A 15,661-nucleotide genomic window follows, 5' to 3' on the forward strand; every position below is an offset into this window, starting at 1 on the left:
TTCTGGGCGTTGAGGGATCAGGCTCGGAGGCATGGGAATTAAGATAGGACCCACATGCTTTCGTGTGAACCGGATACCACGTCTCTGAGCCAGATTGGTATGGCTGTTCAGCCTCTGCTGCGGGTGCATCTGAGGGTCCCAGACTTTTGTTGTTTGATCTCTAGATCTCCACTCCTTTCATCCAGGGTGCAGTGTCGCTCTGTGGCCAGGTTAGGGGTGAAGGTCATGATCCCAAGGTGAAGGTGGCCTTCAGGGCAAAGTGGGGGGAGCCTGGGCCAGCATTCCCCATCTCCGGGGAGGCTGTCCAGGGTCATTCTAACCTCTGCTAGCCCGCTTTCCCACTTGCATTCTATTCCAAGGCCAGTGGGGGATGGTATACTTCACAATGTGCCCAGTACCTTTCGAGGAGAATTGCATCTCCTTTCCTGGCTGCCAGATAGAAGGAGAAGCTCATGTTCTCCTTGAGCGGTGGCTTGGAATTTGCTACTCTTTGGACACAGGTGTAGATTTGTTCAAAGTCTCACCTTACAAGGCCTTTTCCACATGGCTTGCTGCTCAGCACACACTGTGCCTGATTGGCACCAGTTATTATTCTGTGCTATAGCTCTGTGCTTGACTGCTCTCTGGGAACAATACATGCAAATGTAGGGGAGCTTGTTGCCAGTTTCCCCCATGTTCTGTGTCCACACAGCCCGAATGTGTTTCTTCTGTCGTCTTCAAATTCTTGCTCTTGTCCTCCGGTGGGGAGGGGCCCTGCGGGGGAGAGCTCATCCCCACAGCAGCCTCCTGTTCAAGATGAAGGATGCGCAGCTTCGTTCTTGCCCCTGTTCGTATGTGAACTCTTCTACCTCTGGTTGGCGTTGGGGTTGAGGATATGGTTTATAATTCTACCCTCCTGTTATTTCTTTCCTATTTCCCCCTAAATATACATGCTTTGTGTGTGGTGGGGGGCAAGGGGAAGAAGGGGGACATAGAAGAGAAATGCCATCTCTAAATTTCCTACTTTTTATTAATTTTTTTTTTTTTTACTGAAGTATCACACACATCCAGAAAAGTTATCACATTTGTGTAGACACTACTCAGGTTGCAAATAGAATATCGTAAGCACCCCCGGAAGCCCCCCTTGCTCTTCCTGAGAGGTAACCCAGAGCATGACCTCTAGCACCAGTTAAATTCCAGCTGCTTCGGACTTCAGATAAATGGAATCAGACAGTGAGTGCCTGTCGGGCCTGATCTTTTGCTCAGTGCTGTATTCGTGAGACTCGGCGTGTGGCCGCAGTTGCGTGCTCGTTGATTTTCATTGCTGTGTAGAATGCTGTTGTGTTTCTGTGCCACCATTTACCTGTCCGTTCTGGCACGGGTGGAACTTTGAGTCTCCTCCAGTGTTCGGCCATGACATTTTTAGCTGTGAACATCTTTGTCCATGTCTCCTGGTAGACCCACGTATGCATTTCTGTGGGGTATGTTCCTGGAAATGGGATCGCCGGGTGCTCGGGTAGGCCCCTGTTCCTCTTTCTTAGGAACTGTTGGCTAGTTCTCTAAAGTGGTCGTAATGGTGTGCACTCCCACCAGCAGGGTATGAGGGTTCCAGTTCCTCCATATCCTTGCCAGCACTTGACGTTTTCGGTCTTTTTGGTGTAACCTAGTAGGCGTGAAGTGGTATCTCACTTGGATTTCTCTGGTAACTAATGTTGTTGACCATCTTGTCATACGTTTATTGGCCATTTGGTTTTCTTTTGTCAACTGTCTGGCCCACTATTCTGTTGGCTATCTGGATTTTCCTTATTGATTTATAGGAGTTCTTTATAGGTTCTAGATAGGAACCCTTTGGTTGCATGTGTTCTCAGTCAGTCTGAAGCTTTAAATGTGCCTGGAGAAAATCTGACAGGTTCACTGCAGGAGGGTCTCCTGCCTGAGCCCCCTAGCACAGGATAATGCTGGGGTGTGGTTTCTCAGTGAGTGCTCAGGCAGCCCACCCATGGCTGGGCGAGGATTTAACCATCAGCCTCCTCTTTCCTGGTACTGGGTTGTGACAGAATGTTCTTTCTTCTTGATGTGCAGGGTCCTTGTGGGTGCACCAAAGGCGGAGTCCAAGTACAGCACTTCAGTGAAGTCCCCTGGGGCTGTGTTTAAGTGCCGTGTCCACACCAACCCCGACCGGAGATGCACTGAATTGGACATGGCTCGAGGTAGGTGGATGTCACTGCCAAAGTGGAGATGGGTTCCGTACCCTCATGCTTCCTCTTTGTCTTCTCAGGGTGGCCTGATCATTCATCCCCTCTCCCCTCCCTCCCTCCCTCCCTCCCTCCCTCCCTCCCTCCCTCCCTCCCTTCCTTCCTCCCTCCCTCCCTTCCTTCCTCCCTCCCTTCTTCCCTCCCTCCCTTCTTACCTCCCTCCCATCCATCTATCATGTGTCAAGTACCTATTACTTACTGAGCATGAGATCTATTGGTGAACAAAGCAAAGATCTTGCCCTCCTGGGCCTTACAAATTAGTGGGCAGAGAGACATGAAAATGAATAGTTGAGTGCAAGAAGACCAGAGGGGAGGTGGCTAGTTGATTTACACATGATTGGAAAGATTCACAGTAGTTAGCTGGGCAGCTACGGGAGGCAGAACCTCCAAGCAAAGGAAAGCATGTGCCATTTTAAAGTACTGAGTGAGGAGAGTGTAGCTGGAGTGCTGAGCGGGAGAGCAGAAGCAGAGGGGGTTGACGGGGTGGGCTGGGGCTGCCTCACACAGGCCCCAGCAGGCTGGGGTAAGGTGTGAAGATTTTATGCTCTGCATGAAGGGGGAGGCCATTAAAATCAATCTTAGGCTTTATATTTTAAGTAGGGAAAGATATGATGGATAGAGGTCTTAAAAAGCTCATTTCGGTCCAGTGGAAGATACATGATCCATCATCTTTCGATTCGGGTGACTGTGCCTGGGTTCAGAGCCCAGCTCTGCCAGTTACTAGTTGGGACTTACTGGGAAAATCCCATAGCCTCTTTGGCCTCAGTTGCCTTGCCTGTAAAGTCAGGACTAAGATACCTTCAGAAGGTTAAGTAAGAGAGGTGATACATAGATCTGTGCTTGGCACATTGTGGGAGCTATTTTATTATAATTCCTTCAGGTCCTCACTTTCTCCAAAATCCTTTCCCAACAAGAGCTTCTAGTTGTATTTTTTTAAATGAAGAATTGTTCTGATATCCTTTAGCTGAAAGGGAGAGGTGTCCGCAGTGTTCTTTAGTGATACTCAAAATGACGGGTTTGTGAACCGCTTATTCCTGGTACGTAACAGATTATGGAGTCAGCTTCAGAACGTAAATCTCGGCACCGCTTCCTTCGCGGAGCAAGTCCTGTGCTGAAAAAAATATTGGCTCAACTAAACAGCCCACAGGACATTGTGAAGGAGTTGATTTTCACTTTGTTCCAAGTTCCTTATTTTCTCACTGGCAGGTAACCAGCATTTGGACTGTAGACCACCCTTTGAAAAGCAGCCAGCAGAACATCGTTTCTCAAAGCACATCTGGCTTTTCTCTTTCTCATCCAGGGAAGAATCGGGGCATGCCGTGCGGAAAGACTTGCCGGGAAGACCGGGATGATGAGTGGATGGGGGTGAGCCTGGCTCGGCAGCCCAAGGCTGATGGCCTCGTGCTGGTAAGGCCTCCTGGGGGTGCCGTGACGGGAGGGTGGTGCTCTGAGGACGAATGACCTTGTGATCCTGTAGGCAGGCTGGATGGCACAGTGACAGGGGAATGGCCTTGAGGTTGCCTGCTCTGGACTACTGCTTGGACCAATGACTGATCTTTTTATTTTCTTTATCTGGTCAGATGTTTAATGTCTGTTCCAGGATGTAGAGATACGGTTGTTTTAACATGACAAAATATGTATGAGGAGTGCTTCGGAAATCTTGTTCCTTACATAAGCATTTTTGTGAGTGGGTGTTTTTTGAGGTATACTGTGCATGAAATGCACAGAATTTAAGATTATAGTTTGGGTTTTGGCCATGGTGCACTCCTGTGTAATTCCCCACCCCCACTGAGTCATAGAATATTTCTGTCATCCCCAAAAAGTTCTCTTTGTTCCTTTCTAGTCAGTTCGTCCCACCCCGAGGCAACCACTGTTATGACTTGTACTACTGAGGATTACTTTTTATATTTCTAGAACTTCATATAAATGGAAATCTACCGTGTGTGCTCTTCTGTGTAGGGCTTCTTTCACTCAAAATACTTTTGAGATTAATCCATGTTGTGTGTATCAGTAGTATATTCCTATTTATTCCTACATAGTATTATATATTAGGAAATCTAGGTTATTTTTCATGCTTTACAGTTGACCTTTGAACAACACGGGTGGGAACTGCACGGGTCAACTTATAGGTGGATTTTCTGTAAATGTGTTTTCTCTTCCGTAGGATTTTCTTAGTTTTTTCTTTTCTCTAGCTTACTCTATTGTAAGACTATGGTGTCTAGTATATATAACATACAAAGTATGTGTTAACTGACTATTTATGTTCTCGATGAGGCTTCAGGTCAACAGACTATTATGTTTTTGGGGAGTCAAAAGTTATATGCAGATTTTCAAGTGCATGAGAGTTTGGTGTCCCTAACCACCATGTTGTTCAAGGGTCAACTCTGTTTGGCTCCCAAAGTGCATATGAGGTGCTCAGGTTCATTAGGTGCTTTGAGGAGGTGCAAAGAAAAGTCTTTACCCTTGAGATTTGTGATAGCCTAGGGCTATGCCATCCAGTGAGGTAGCTGCCAGCCACATGGAGTCAGTACATTTTAAATTTATCTAAATTAAAATTTTAGTTTTTCAATCACACTAGCCCCATTGCAAGTGATTGGTAGCGGCACATGGCTCCTGGCTACTGTGTTGGACAGCACACAGAGAAAACATTTCCATCACTCCAGAAGGTTTTATTGGAGGCAACAAAAAAGGAATTTGTAACTGCCTCAGAAGTTTTGTCTACTTTTTTCTCTGTCTTTTCCTCTTTCCTATTACGGTAGAACTCTAAAGTGCTTACCCAGCCTGATGCAAACCGCTTGGTGGGGTTTTCATATCCACACTCCTGCATCCCTGTTGCTGATACCAGAATGTTCCCTTGTGCACCTCTCCACTGAGATAACCAGCATTCTGACTTCATGGGCCTTTTCTTTTCATTGGCTTTTCTTGGAAGCTCTATGAAGATTTTTCTTATTAAAGCATAAGATTGAGGAGGGAAAATATTACCAGCTGCTGCTCATTGAAGGCTTCCTTTGGGCTCACATGCTGTAAAGTTGAGGGCTTTACATATTTATATTTTCTCCCCGGGGAAACAGGTTTTCCGTATGGATCTAGGCCAAATGTCTCCTTCCCCTCTTTGAGGAGCCCACTTTTGTGTTAAGTTCTCAATGGCAGAGGCTGTTCTTGTGAATTCGGCCTGCCTTCTCACCACAAATATAGCATCTGCCCCTTGCCGGGCCCCCTGGGGAGGGAGGAAGCAGCTGGATGCTGTCACCCATGTGGAGGGGCCTCCCTGTGGAACCATTGTAGATCCACTGTTTGTCTCCATGTCCAGCACTTTAATCACTGTTGCGGGCTTCCTGGACCATCTCCAAGCCTCGACATTCTTCCAGACATAGTAGCCCGACCCTGACCAGACAGCGTGTCCCCAGGGGGCCTGGGATGCTGGTCTGCCATCCTCTGGAAAGGAGGGAAGGAGCTGATCCATCTCCAAATCAGGGTGGCCTGAGGTCGAAATTCAGAGCAGGGGAGGTGGTGGTCTGCACAACCCACGATGCCCGAGAGCCAGAGGTTGCTCCTGTGAAAACGTTTCCTCTCCCCGCAGATGGATAACCTCTGTGTGGCCAAGAACTTGTTTCCAGAGGATTCTGTGTCACTGCAAATCAGTCTGAGAAGGAGGCCATCTCTGGGGACATGAAAGCAGTGAGGATCACGGGACGAGTTAGCAAAGGAAGCCAAGAAGGCAGAGCTGGTGCTTAGTGGAGATGGTGCTATGATATGATAATCTGCTGTGATAATCCTGCTCTAATTCCTCACACGCAGAGCTATTGTTCTCTTGTTTCACACAATTACTGCTTCATCCATTCAATGAGCCACCCCATGGGTGCTGGAGAAGGAGGGACAGTCGTCCGCATCCGTTTTCCTCATGGCCTTTTTTTTTTTTTTTTTTAAACTGTGGTGGCTCAGTAGTTAAGCGTCTGCCTTCAGCTCAGGTCATGATCCCAGGGTCCTGGGATCGAGCCCCGAGTTGGGCTCCCTGCTCCGCGGGAAGCCTGCTCCTCCCTCTGCCACTCCCCCTGCTTGTGTTCCCTCTCTCACTGTCTCTCTCTGTCAAATAAACAAATAAAATCTTAAAAAAAAAAAAAACTGTGGTCAAAGACAATATAAAACTTAGTGTCTTAACCATTTAAGAAAAAAAGATTTTATTTATCTGAGAGCCGAGCCACCCAGGCGCCCCATCTTAACCATTTTTAAATGTGCAGTATAGTAGCATTACCTGTGTGCACTTTGTTGGGCTGCAGATCTCTGAACTTTTTCATCTTGTAAAACAAACTGTATGCATTGAACATTTGCCCCTTTCCCACTGCTCCCAGCCTCTGACCACCACCATTCCTCTGTTTCTAAGAGTTTGACTATATTCGATAACTCACATAAATGGAATCATGCAGTATTTATCTTGTGACTGGCTTATATCACTTGGCATAATGTCCTCAAGGTTCATCCATATTGTAGCATATGACAGTATTTCCTTCTTTCTTTTAAATTTAAATTAAAATTTTTTTTAGAGAGAGCATGCACCCATGCAGGGCAAGAGGAGGGGGAGAGGGAGAGAGGGAATCCTAAGCAGGCTTCTTGCCCAGGATGGAGCCTGATGTGGGCTTGATCCCATGACCCTGAGATCATGACCTGAGCTGAAATCAACAGTTAGACGCTCAACCGACTGAGCCACCCAGGCACCCCTACTTCCTTCTTTTTTAGGGCTGAAAACTATTCTACTGTTTGTATATACACATTTTGTTTATCCAGTGATGGCTATTTGGGTTGCTTCTACCTCTTGGCTATTGTGAATAATGCTGCTATGAACATGGGTGTGCAAATAGCTCTTCAAGATCCTGTTTTCAATTATTTTGTATATATATCCAGAAGTAAGATTGCTAAACTATTTTTAATTTTTTGAGGAACTGCCACACTGTTTTCCCACAGTGGCTGCACCATTTTACATTCCCACCAACAGTGCACAAGAGAAGGGTTCCAGTTTCTCCTCATTGCCAACACATTTCCTTTCCTTTACTAGTGGCCATCCTAGTGGGTGCAAGATGGTGTTTTGAATTTCTCTAATGATATTTGAATTTCCCTAATGATTAGTGATACTGAGCATCTTTTCATGTGCTTGACGGCCATTTGTATACCTTCTTTGGAGAAATGTCTGTTCGACTCTTTTGCCCATTTTTAAATTGGATTTTTTGTTGTTGTTGAGTTGTCCTTGTAGCTTTTTGCTTATGTGCCATCTTGCTAGGAAAGGCTTGCCCTAAGTCTTCTCTGTTTCCAGCCCCCTCTATCCTCCCTGGGTTAGACTCAGCTTCCTCCTTGAAGCCTGTCATTTGGTAACGGTGCTTGCTGGAATAAGCTTAGCATCTTTTGGGTCATTAGGAACTGAGCATTATGTCGTTACCTTTGTATGTATTACTTATCCTGTGTGTGTGTCTCCTTTTTTATGGAAGCTGCTTGGGGAGAGGCCGCATCATTTACCCTTTTCACTGTCAGTGCTTGGAGACAATCTCTCTAAGGAGGGGTGTCTAAAGGTGTGTTTGAGTAATATGAGGGCTGAGTGTCACTGTTAAAACAATTAGGAAGCAAATCAGTTGCCATCCCTTCTTGGTAGCTGAGTGAGTGGTGGATAGAAGTGTGAGGCTAAATGCTGTAAAATGGCCTGAGAGATGATAGGTGACAGCAAGGTACAGGGAGTGGTAACATCATCCATGTTTACATTTTGGAGGCCTTTTATTCACTTGCTTTTTCTTTAATGTGTCAAGTCCACCTGTCAAGGCTTTTTGTGAGGCAAGTATTTATTTGAAAATTAAACACAGGAAGACGGGTGTTATTCAAACACCTTTGAAGGCTCAGGAGGTACCTGGGGTGTGAGCATGGGACCTGTATCCCCAAGGAACATAATGTTAGATTCCAGGGTGGGTTTGAAGTGGGGGGAGGTGGGGTGGGCTTTTTGAAAATGGCATCTGGTGCTGATTCAAACTAAAGAACAGATGGAGAATTTGAAAGCTGTGACAGGGCTTCAAGTGTCTCATTGACCAATGACATTTTCTCAGCCCTGAACCCAGCAACCAGTTCTGGTGGGCTGACTTTGGCTTCGTAGCTGCTAGTCTTGGCTCACAGGTGTTGCGGTACCTTCCACTTTCACCCCAGCAAACAAATGATACCAGGTGCAGACACAGCATCGGCATTAGGGGCAAGCCTCTTGCCTCTCCACGTTGTCCTCTGGCACACCCAGCGTGCAGATGACAGTTTAAGAAATAGAGAAAAAGAAATAATTTCTTACCAACCCACCTGGCATAGGCATGGACTCTTATTGGATTTGGGAGGGCACCTAAAAATGTTCAAGTCTGATGTTTCTGCTTTTCAGTCATCTCCAAGGCTCAGACGACAAATAATGGAAGCATCTAGATTATTTCTGGTGGCAGCGGTGTTCTCAGCTCTATGCTGCGTCCTTTCCAAATGCCAGGGCAGTCCCTGTCTGTTTCACCCCTTTTCATATGTCCGCTGTTTTCAAAGCTGCAGGGTCCATTTCTGCGTTTACTTCTGTTGCTGTGTTTCCTGGTGGTGGTGGTGGTTGTTGTTTAGAGAACTTTTAATGAGCTATAACACATGCAAGAAAGTACATAAATAATTTGTGTTCACTTTGATGAATTGTCATTTGGTTAACATTCTCAGAACGGACTTTCCCAATACCCCAGAAGCCCCTTCCCTGTGCCTCCCAGGCCACTCCGTCCTCCCTTGGAGCAGGGGGTGGGGAGGCGGTGTTCCTTGCTGGGTAGGGGAGATCTGTGGCATCATGGCCCTGACCCCCTCCACCCACTGTTCTTGGTGGCCCACGGCCTGGCCCTGGCTGTGCAGGGTGGACCCGAGGCGTGGTAATAGCTCTGGCCATCTGTGTAAGAGGGTGGGGTGGGGACCTACGTGCCTTTGTGGCTGAGCCATTGGGAGAGGCCCAAGATCCCCTCCCCCTCCCCCCGCCCCCCACACACCGCCCGCCTGGGAAGAACGTGCTGTTTCCATACAACAAAAAAGACCTTTGAAATAGAAATTGCTCATTTTCTCCTTTTTATTTTTTGGAAGCAAAAAAAAAGAAAAATTCCTTATAACTGGAAAGATGTCAGATTCTAAGATTTGGGGGTGATGGTAGACCCTCCTCCCCTTATTTGGAATTATTTGGAATTATTTGGAATCTGAGTTTGACTGGTCTTGCTGTTTTTAGAGAATGCTCTTCTTTTCCTGTTCTTCCCTGCTCTGCCCCCCTTCCTCCCTCACAGCAGAACTCATTTAGAGAGATTGATGGGGTTAGTAATCCTTTGGAGACAGTCCCTAGGAATTTTTTTTTAATGTAGGAGTCAGATTGACATGCGTGTGTATATATAATGATAATCGGGGCTAAACAGTCTTTTCTTTCTATAATTTATATTCAGAAATACTCTTCATTGTTTTCCTACATGCATACTGCCTTTGACACTTTGATCTCTGACCTCACAGAATGCCTTAATTTTAGTTTAGTTTACTGTGAAAAACAATATTTGGATTTTCTAGGAATTCTTCAAGATCACTCCTTAAACAGTTTATGGCACTTAAAAAAAAACCAAAAACAAATGAGACAATAAACTAGGCATTAAATGCAGAATGTCCTTCCTTAGAAGAGTCAGCATGTCCCATGATAAACATCCGCCTCTTTTTATGGTCTCTCCAGCCCAGAAATACAATAAAATGCAGTAAGCCCTTGAAGCCAAGGGCTTTGCTGAGTCTATAAGCTAAAATAGAAGTCATTTGCCAGCCAACTGGATGGCTTGCAAGCCATCGGAATTGAGTCAGAGCTAAAAATTTAAAAAATCAACTACTTAGTGGAGTGGAGCGATTATATGCTTTGCGACGGATTTGTACAGCTCCTTGAGAAGCATGCTGTGAGCACAAGACAGTATCAAGTGGGGAGGAATGAAGGTTTGCAATTTAAGGAATAACAAGAGATTTGTTTTATGTAGTTTAATGTCCTAGGGCAAGAGCCAGTGAGTGTGTGGGCAAATTCACCTTTCCAGTAGTTTTGCCCTTGGGCAGAGAGTGGCCTTGTCAGGAGTCCTGGGGGTGGTTGCTTTGAAGGAATGAAGAGCAGAGAGGCTGGCAGGGCGTGACTTTCACCAGAGGATGATCTGAGGGCCCCAAAGAGGCCCCTGTCTCCCTCGGTGCCCTGGGTATTTCACTGGGCCCCAGAGTGGTTATTGCAGGGATATTAGGACCTGTGGGTAAGGCTGGGAGCCCAACAGCCACTGGAGCTCTCTCAGGCGGTGGGTTTGATGGCTTCTCAGGCAGGAATTAGAAGTTTTGTTTGTTTGTTTAAAGATTTTATTTATTTATTTGAGAGAGAGAGAGAGAATGGGGTGGGAGGAGCAGAGGGAGAAGCAGACTCCCTGCTGAGCAGGGAGGCGGATGCCGGGCTCCATCCCAGGACCCTGGGATCATGACCTGAGCTGAAGGCAGACGCTTAACTGACTGAGCCACCCAGGCGCCCCAAGGAATTAGAAGTTTTAAATGGAAAATAAAAAAAAAGAAAAAGAAAAAAAGAAAATGGAAAATGTTTTCTAGTGAGATGAGGAGGGCCCTGAAATGGTGGGTTCCAGTCCGGTTTGTAGCACTTGCTAGCTCTGAGCCCACTTGGGGTTCCCATGTGGAAAACAGGAATTTCGGACTTCTGTGCCCACCCTCCAGGGCTGCAGAAGTCAAATGTGGGCCATATAAATGCTGAACATTGTGGCCTGTTGTGCATTTGAGGTAGAGAAACCAAGATGTTAAAAATTCTGATTATTTTAAAATGTGGTATTTTAAGGAAATACATTTGTAGGCTAGAGCGAAGTGACCCGGTAGTGGAAGTGAGTGGCGCATGCGCACGAGAACCGGGCAAGTCCCCGGAGTGAACAGGCAGCCGACGTGAGTGGCGCATGCGCACGAGAACGAGGCACGCCTTCGGAGTGAGCTGGTCGGACCCCGACCAAACTTGTGGATATTCGGACTTGTGCGGTAACACATGGAGTACGCAGTTATGTCCGAGTGTGATGCTGGGGGTGTTCTTTGGTGGGTGGGGAAGGATGTACCCAGCCCACATTCCTGCCGCTGGCTGCCATTCCAGGGTCTGTTGGACCCCAGTGCTGAGAGGCTGTCAGAGAGCTGACTAAGGGATCTGTCTGTCCCTAATGGCCTCATCTCACATATGCCAAGCTATAGCCCACCTCAGAGCCCCCCCAGCCATTCCCTCAGTTTCTCAGGCCTCTGCTCAGATGGCACCTCCTCAGAGTAGCCGTCTCTGACCTGCCTGTGGAAACCAGCCACTTTCTGGCATGAGGGAGCTTTGGGGTGAAATGGAAATGTTCTGTATCTTGCTTAGGGTCTGTCTACATGAGTGTACACCTTTGCCAAAGCTCATTAAATGGTATACTTGAGATTTGTGCATTTTGCTGTATGTAAATCTACTTTGAAAGAAGAACCATCAACATCTACTTGTAGTTAATGATGTGCATGCTGAAATCTTTCTGTAGGCAAAAATAGTCAAACACGGGCAGTGGTTCAACCTGCTACTTTGCCCTGAACCAGCTCAAAACAGGAGCTCCCCAAAGTGTGCCCTGCTGTCCAGCAGCCTCATGAGGGCTGGAGTCTGTCTCCCCCACCAGACTGACCCAGGGCTCTGACTGTTCATTGCTGTATCTTCAGGGCCTAGCACAGAGCCTGGCACACAGTAGGTGCTCAGTAAATACTTGCTGGGTGCCTAAGTGAACAGATGCACCTGTGAGGCATGCATAGCATACCCATCCTGGCCTGAGGGCCTCAAGGTGGCTGTTGGGGGTTGTCTTACCTTCAGCTGATTCCCTTTTCCTGCCTTTCCTGCTCTCCCCCACTCTGGTGGTTCCCCAGGGCCCATCAGCTCTACCCCCAGCATGCACCCTGAAGCCAGCCCCTCCTCTCCTCTCCACTGCCCCCATCCTGGGCCAGGCCAGCGTCCATTGTCACCTGGACATTCACTTCCACTCTTGCCCACCTGCGGTCTCCACACAGTGGCTATGTTGTCCTTCTAAACTGTAGAGCAGATCGTGCCACTCACCTGTATGAGACTCTGTCAGCTTCCCCTGCACGTCCACTAAAGTAATAGTCCCCAAGGTCTACAAGACCCCCGTGGGCTGACCCTGTCCCCTCTCTGACTTCTTTCTTCCCACCACAGTCCAGAACCAGCCCACCAATGACCTTCCTTTCCCTTGAACCTCCAAGCCTTTCTCACGTGCTTTCTCAGCACCTGATGACCGCACCCTCGTGCTCAGCGTGGCTGGCGCTCTCTCCCTGACCTCTGTCCTTCCCACCCCCAGAGTCTCTGTCCCATAACCCCGGGTCTTTCCTTCCCAGGGCTCAGCACTAGGTACAACCCTTATTAGTTTGTTTGTTTGCTGTTTCTTCCTAGTAGCCTCCCAGGGGCTTGTTCTTGTTTGTATAGGTTGCTGATACCCCAAACAGTACCTGGTGCCAAGCTGTGGCTGGGCAGGAGGGAGGACGGCTTTCTGGCCCCTCTGCCCCTTTCCTCCCCTGGAACCACTTGGCATTGCCAGGGCTCTGCTTTGGGACCTCCTGGCACTGACGTTCCTGCTCTGACCCCCTCTCTGTCCTTTAGGCCTGTGCCCACCGCTGGAAGAACATCTACTATGAAACAGACCATATCCTGCCCCATGGCTTCTGTTACATCATCCCGTCCAATCTCCAGGCCAAAGGCAGGACGCTGATCCCTTGCTATGAAGGTGAGCGCTGCTGATTCCCCACCCACACCCCCACCCCACCCCACCCCTGCCACAGTGCCCTGAACAACTCCCATCATCTCCGTTTCCCTCAACTTTCCAAACTCTAACTGGAGGGCGGCACTGGGTCCTCAGTGGGTCTCTTGGCACCCACAGCCCTGCCCAGGGAATGGGGGTGAGCAGGGGGCCATGGTTCCAGGCCCCACCCAGCCCCAGCCCTGCCCATCTCTGCCCCAGAGCTCACAGTGCTTACCTAGCTATATGAAGTCTCAGACCAAAATTCACCAAGCCTCAGCCAAGTGATCAGGCAGAACTTGGTTTTCTGGCACTGCCACATGCTGGGCAGCCTTGGGAGACCTACTTTCTCTCTTTGGACCTCGATGTCCTCGCCTGAAAATTCAGAGGTTGGCTCAGATGGCCTCCATGGTCCCAGCTCCCAGATGGTCCTACAGCTCCTGTGGACAAATGTCCTGAGGCAGCAGGAAGAGGAAACCCAGGAGTCAGTCATTCCATAACGTCCCCAGGCTGACTTTCCTTCCCATCTGGTCCCCATACTCTCACAACAGTTTGAAGACCTCTTTGCCAAGGGGCACTTGGGATCTTGGAAGGAAATGTATTTTCTCAGGCTCCCTGCTTAAAACCTCCAAACACCATTGAGCTGATCATCATCATTTTTTTAAGTTAAAAAAAAATCTTTGTTGAGCTGATCATTATTTAGCTCAGTTGAACTTGAGATTTAAGGATTCAGGAAATGCTCTCCTTTTCATCGGTTTTATAGTTTGTACACTCCGGTGTTCTTTGCCTAATTCCGAGGGAGCTAGCTCTTGTTCCCTCTCTAAGTGCTGTGCTATTTATATTTTAATTCTCCCTCTAATTTACTTGCTTGGACCGAAGTCTCCACTAGCCTGTGTCCATGTTTCCTCTGGGCCTCCCTGGGGTTTCTTAGGCTTCCAATTTTGCAGCCCCCAAAGATGGTTCTGAGAAATGCTGTCTGGACACATGCATTTTTCTGCCTCCTGGAGGACCCTCCAGGGCCCTGAAGGGGACCCTGGTGTCCCAAGCAGGTGTTCCGTGCAGTGGCCCCATGGAAGAACTGGCGGGTTCTCCGCAGGAGGCATGAACCCTGTCCTTCCATGAGGGCGAGCCTTGTTCTTTTCCTCTGTGTCAGCATTGAACTCTGGCCCTGTTTATCTCTGTATTGCCCCAGTCAGAAGAAAAACTCCATCTGAAAAATGGATATAATGTAGTTGACAGAGAGGGACAGATAGTAGAAATACATCAATAAGGGGTCAAGGCTGTGTTCTGACTGCCCCAGCTTATTCCTCACTGCCCCCCCACCCCCAAGAAGAAAAGGGGAAGCTCCTGGAGCAACTCCTCGGGTAGCTCGTTGGCCTGGGGAGAGGTGAGGGAATTGATGGGGGTGCTGGAGTCAGTGATTGTTGAATCCAGACTAGTTATGCAATAGGACCAGGATGTTGATTTTCCCAGAAGACGTGTTGTGAAATAGAGACATGTTGCTGTCCCTGGTGATTCCTCTGTATCCCACCGTAAGCGTCAGAACGCAAAAGGTGAGACCTCGGAAGAGGTTGCTAGAGCTTTGTAGCAACCGTGGCTCACGCTTGCACATGATGTGTCATTAAGTGGCTGTGAGCTCAGCACTGGGCCAGTGTTGGTTTGGGGACTTTATGCCTTCTCTCATTTAATCTTCACAACTCCCTTCACTTGGGTTTGAATATGGTTAGTTTTCTGTAGGTCATTCCAGAAGACCCCAGTGGGGGTGTGGGAAGCAAGAAGAGGAGGGAAGGCAGCCCATAAGGGATGCTACCTACAAGTTACCATCATGGGCAGCTGGGACCCAGTCTTTGGGGAGCTCTGGGGCCAGCAGAGAACACACCTTGGGATTATCCACCTGAGGCGTGTAGGGGCTGGAGTCTTTCCATCATTCTGTCCTGCCGTGTGTGGGGGCAGGGAAGGCCCCCGGCAGGGAGATGCAGGTGCTGGCTGCCAGGCTGCATCCTGGAAACGGTGAGGGCGGCGGGGTCTGGGTGGGGCCCCTGATGCTTGGCAGGAAGGTGGAAGCCCGCATGAGCCAAGGAGGAGCCACGGCAGGGCCCGGTGACCTGTCGGTTCAGGGTTGCTCCACATGTCCCTCATTCACAAGCGTGTGAGAGCTCTGAGCTGAGGCCTTAGGAGGTGTGGTGTGTTTCTTCCCCCTTTGGGTGCTTGGGACCCTCACCATGGAACGTGCCCCCTGTGACTCACTGATCCCAGAAGAGCTACGTGTGGAACAGACCTGAACCGAACCTGCAGCCGGAGCCCAACTAGATCAGCCAAAGCCCAGCTGATCTGTGGGAGTCGGAGTGGGACAGGAACGCTTGTCATTTGTCACAGACATTTCATGGTCGTTATGCAGTAATAGCTGACGTGGGGCTCATCGCGTGATCCCAGATTCCTCACACAGCGGTGGATGGACAATCAACCCAGGCTGCCAGGATTGCTCTTTGACTGTACCTTGACTTAATGGTGGCCAAATGGAGCCAGCAAAGAAATTAGCAAAATGGTGGTACCCCTGCCCAGTCTTCCTTCTCCATGGGCACACACACACTTCTGTGTGCTAACTCATTC

At 48.5% G+C, this 15,661-nt stretch overlaps 1 protein-coding gene across 3 annotated transcripts in view; it reads left to right on the forward strand.

Annotated features, from left to right (window-relative positions):
- The window catches only part of ITGA9 (integrin subunit alpha 9), a 333,129-nt gene that overhangs the window by 14,272 nt on the left and 303,196 nt on the right, over positions 1-15,661 (forward strand). For all 3 annotated transcript variants that reach the window (XM_081824368.1, XM_081824372.1, XM_081824364.1), the window contains exons 2-4: positions 2,062-2,189; positions 3,535-3,641; positions 12,916-13,039. In XM_081824368.1, the coding sequence (XP_081680494.1) occupies positions 2,062-2,189; positions 3,535-3,641; positions 12,916-13,039 (359 nt within the window). The remainder of the gene's footprint in view (positions 1-2,061; positions 2,190-3,534; positions 3,642-12,915; positions 13,040-15,661) is intronic.

Source organism: Leptonychotes weddellii, chromosome 1 (genome assembly GCF_054177405.1).
Source record: "Leptonychotes weddellii isolate Sample4059 chromosome 1, ASM5417740v2, whole genome shotgun sequence".
Classification (NCBI taxonomy): domain Eukaryota; kingdom Metazoa; phylum Chordata; class Mammalia; order Carnivora; family Phocidae; genus Leptonychotes; species Leptonychotes weddellii.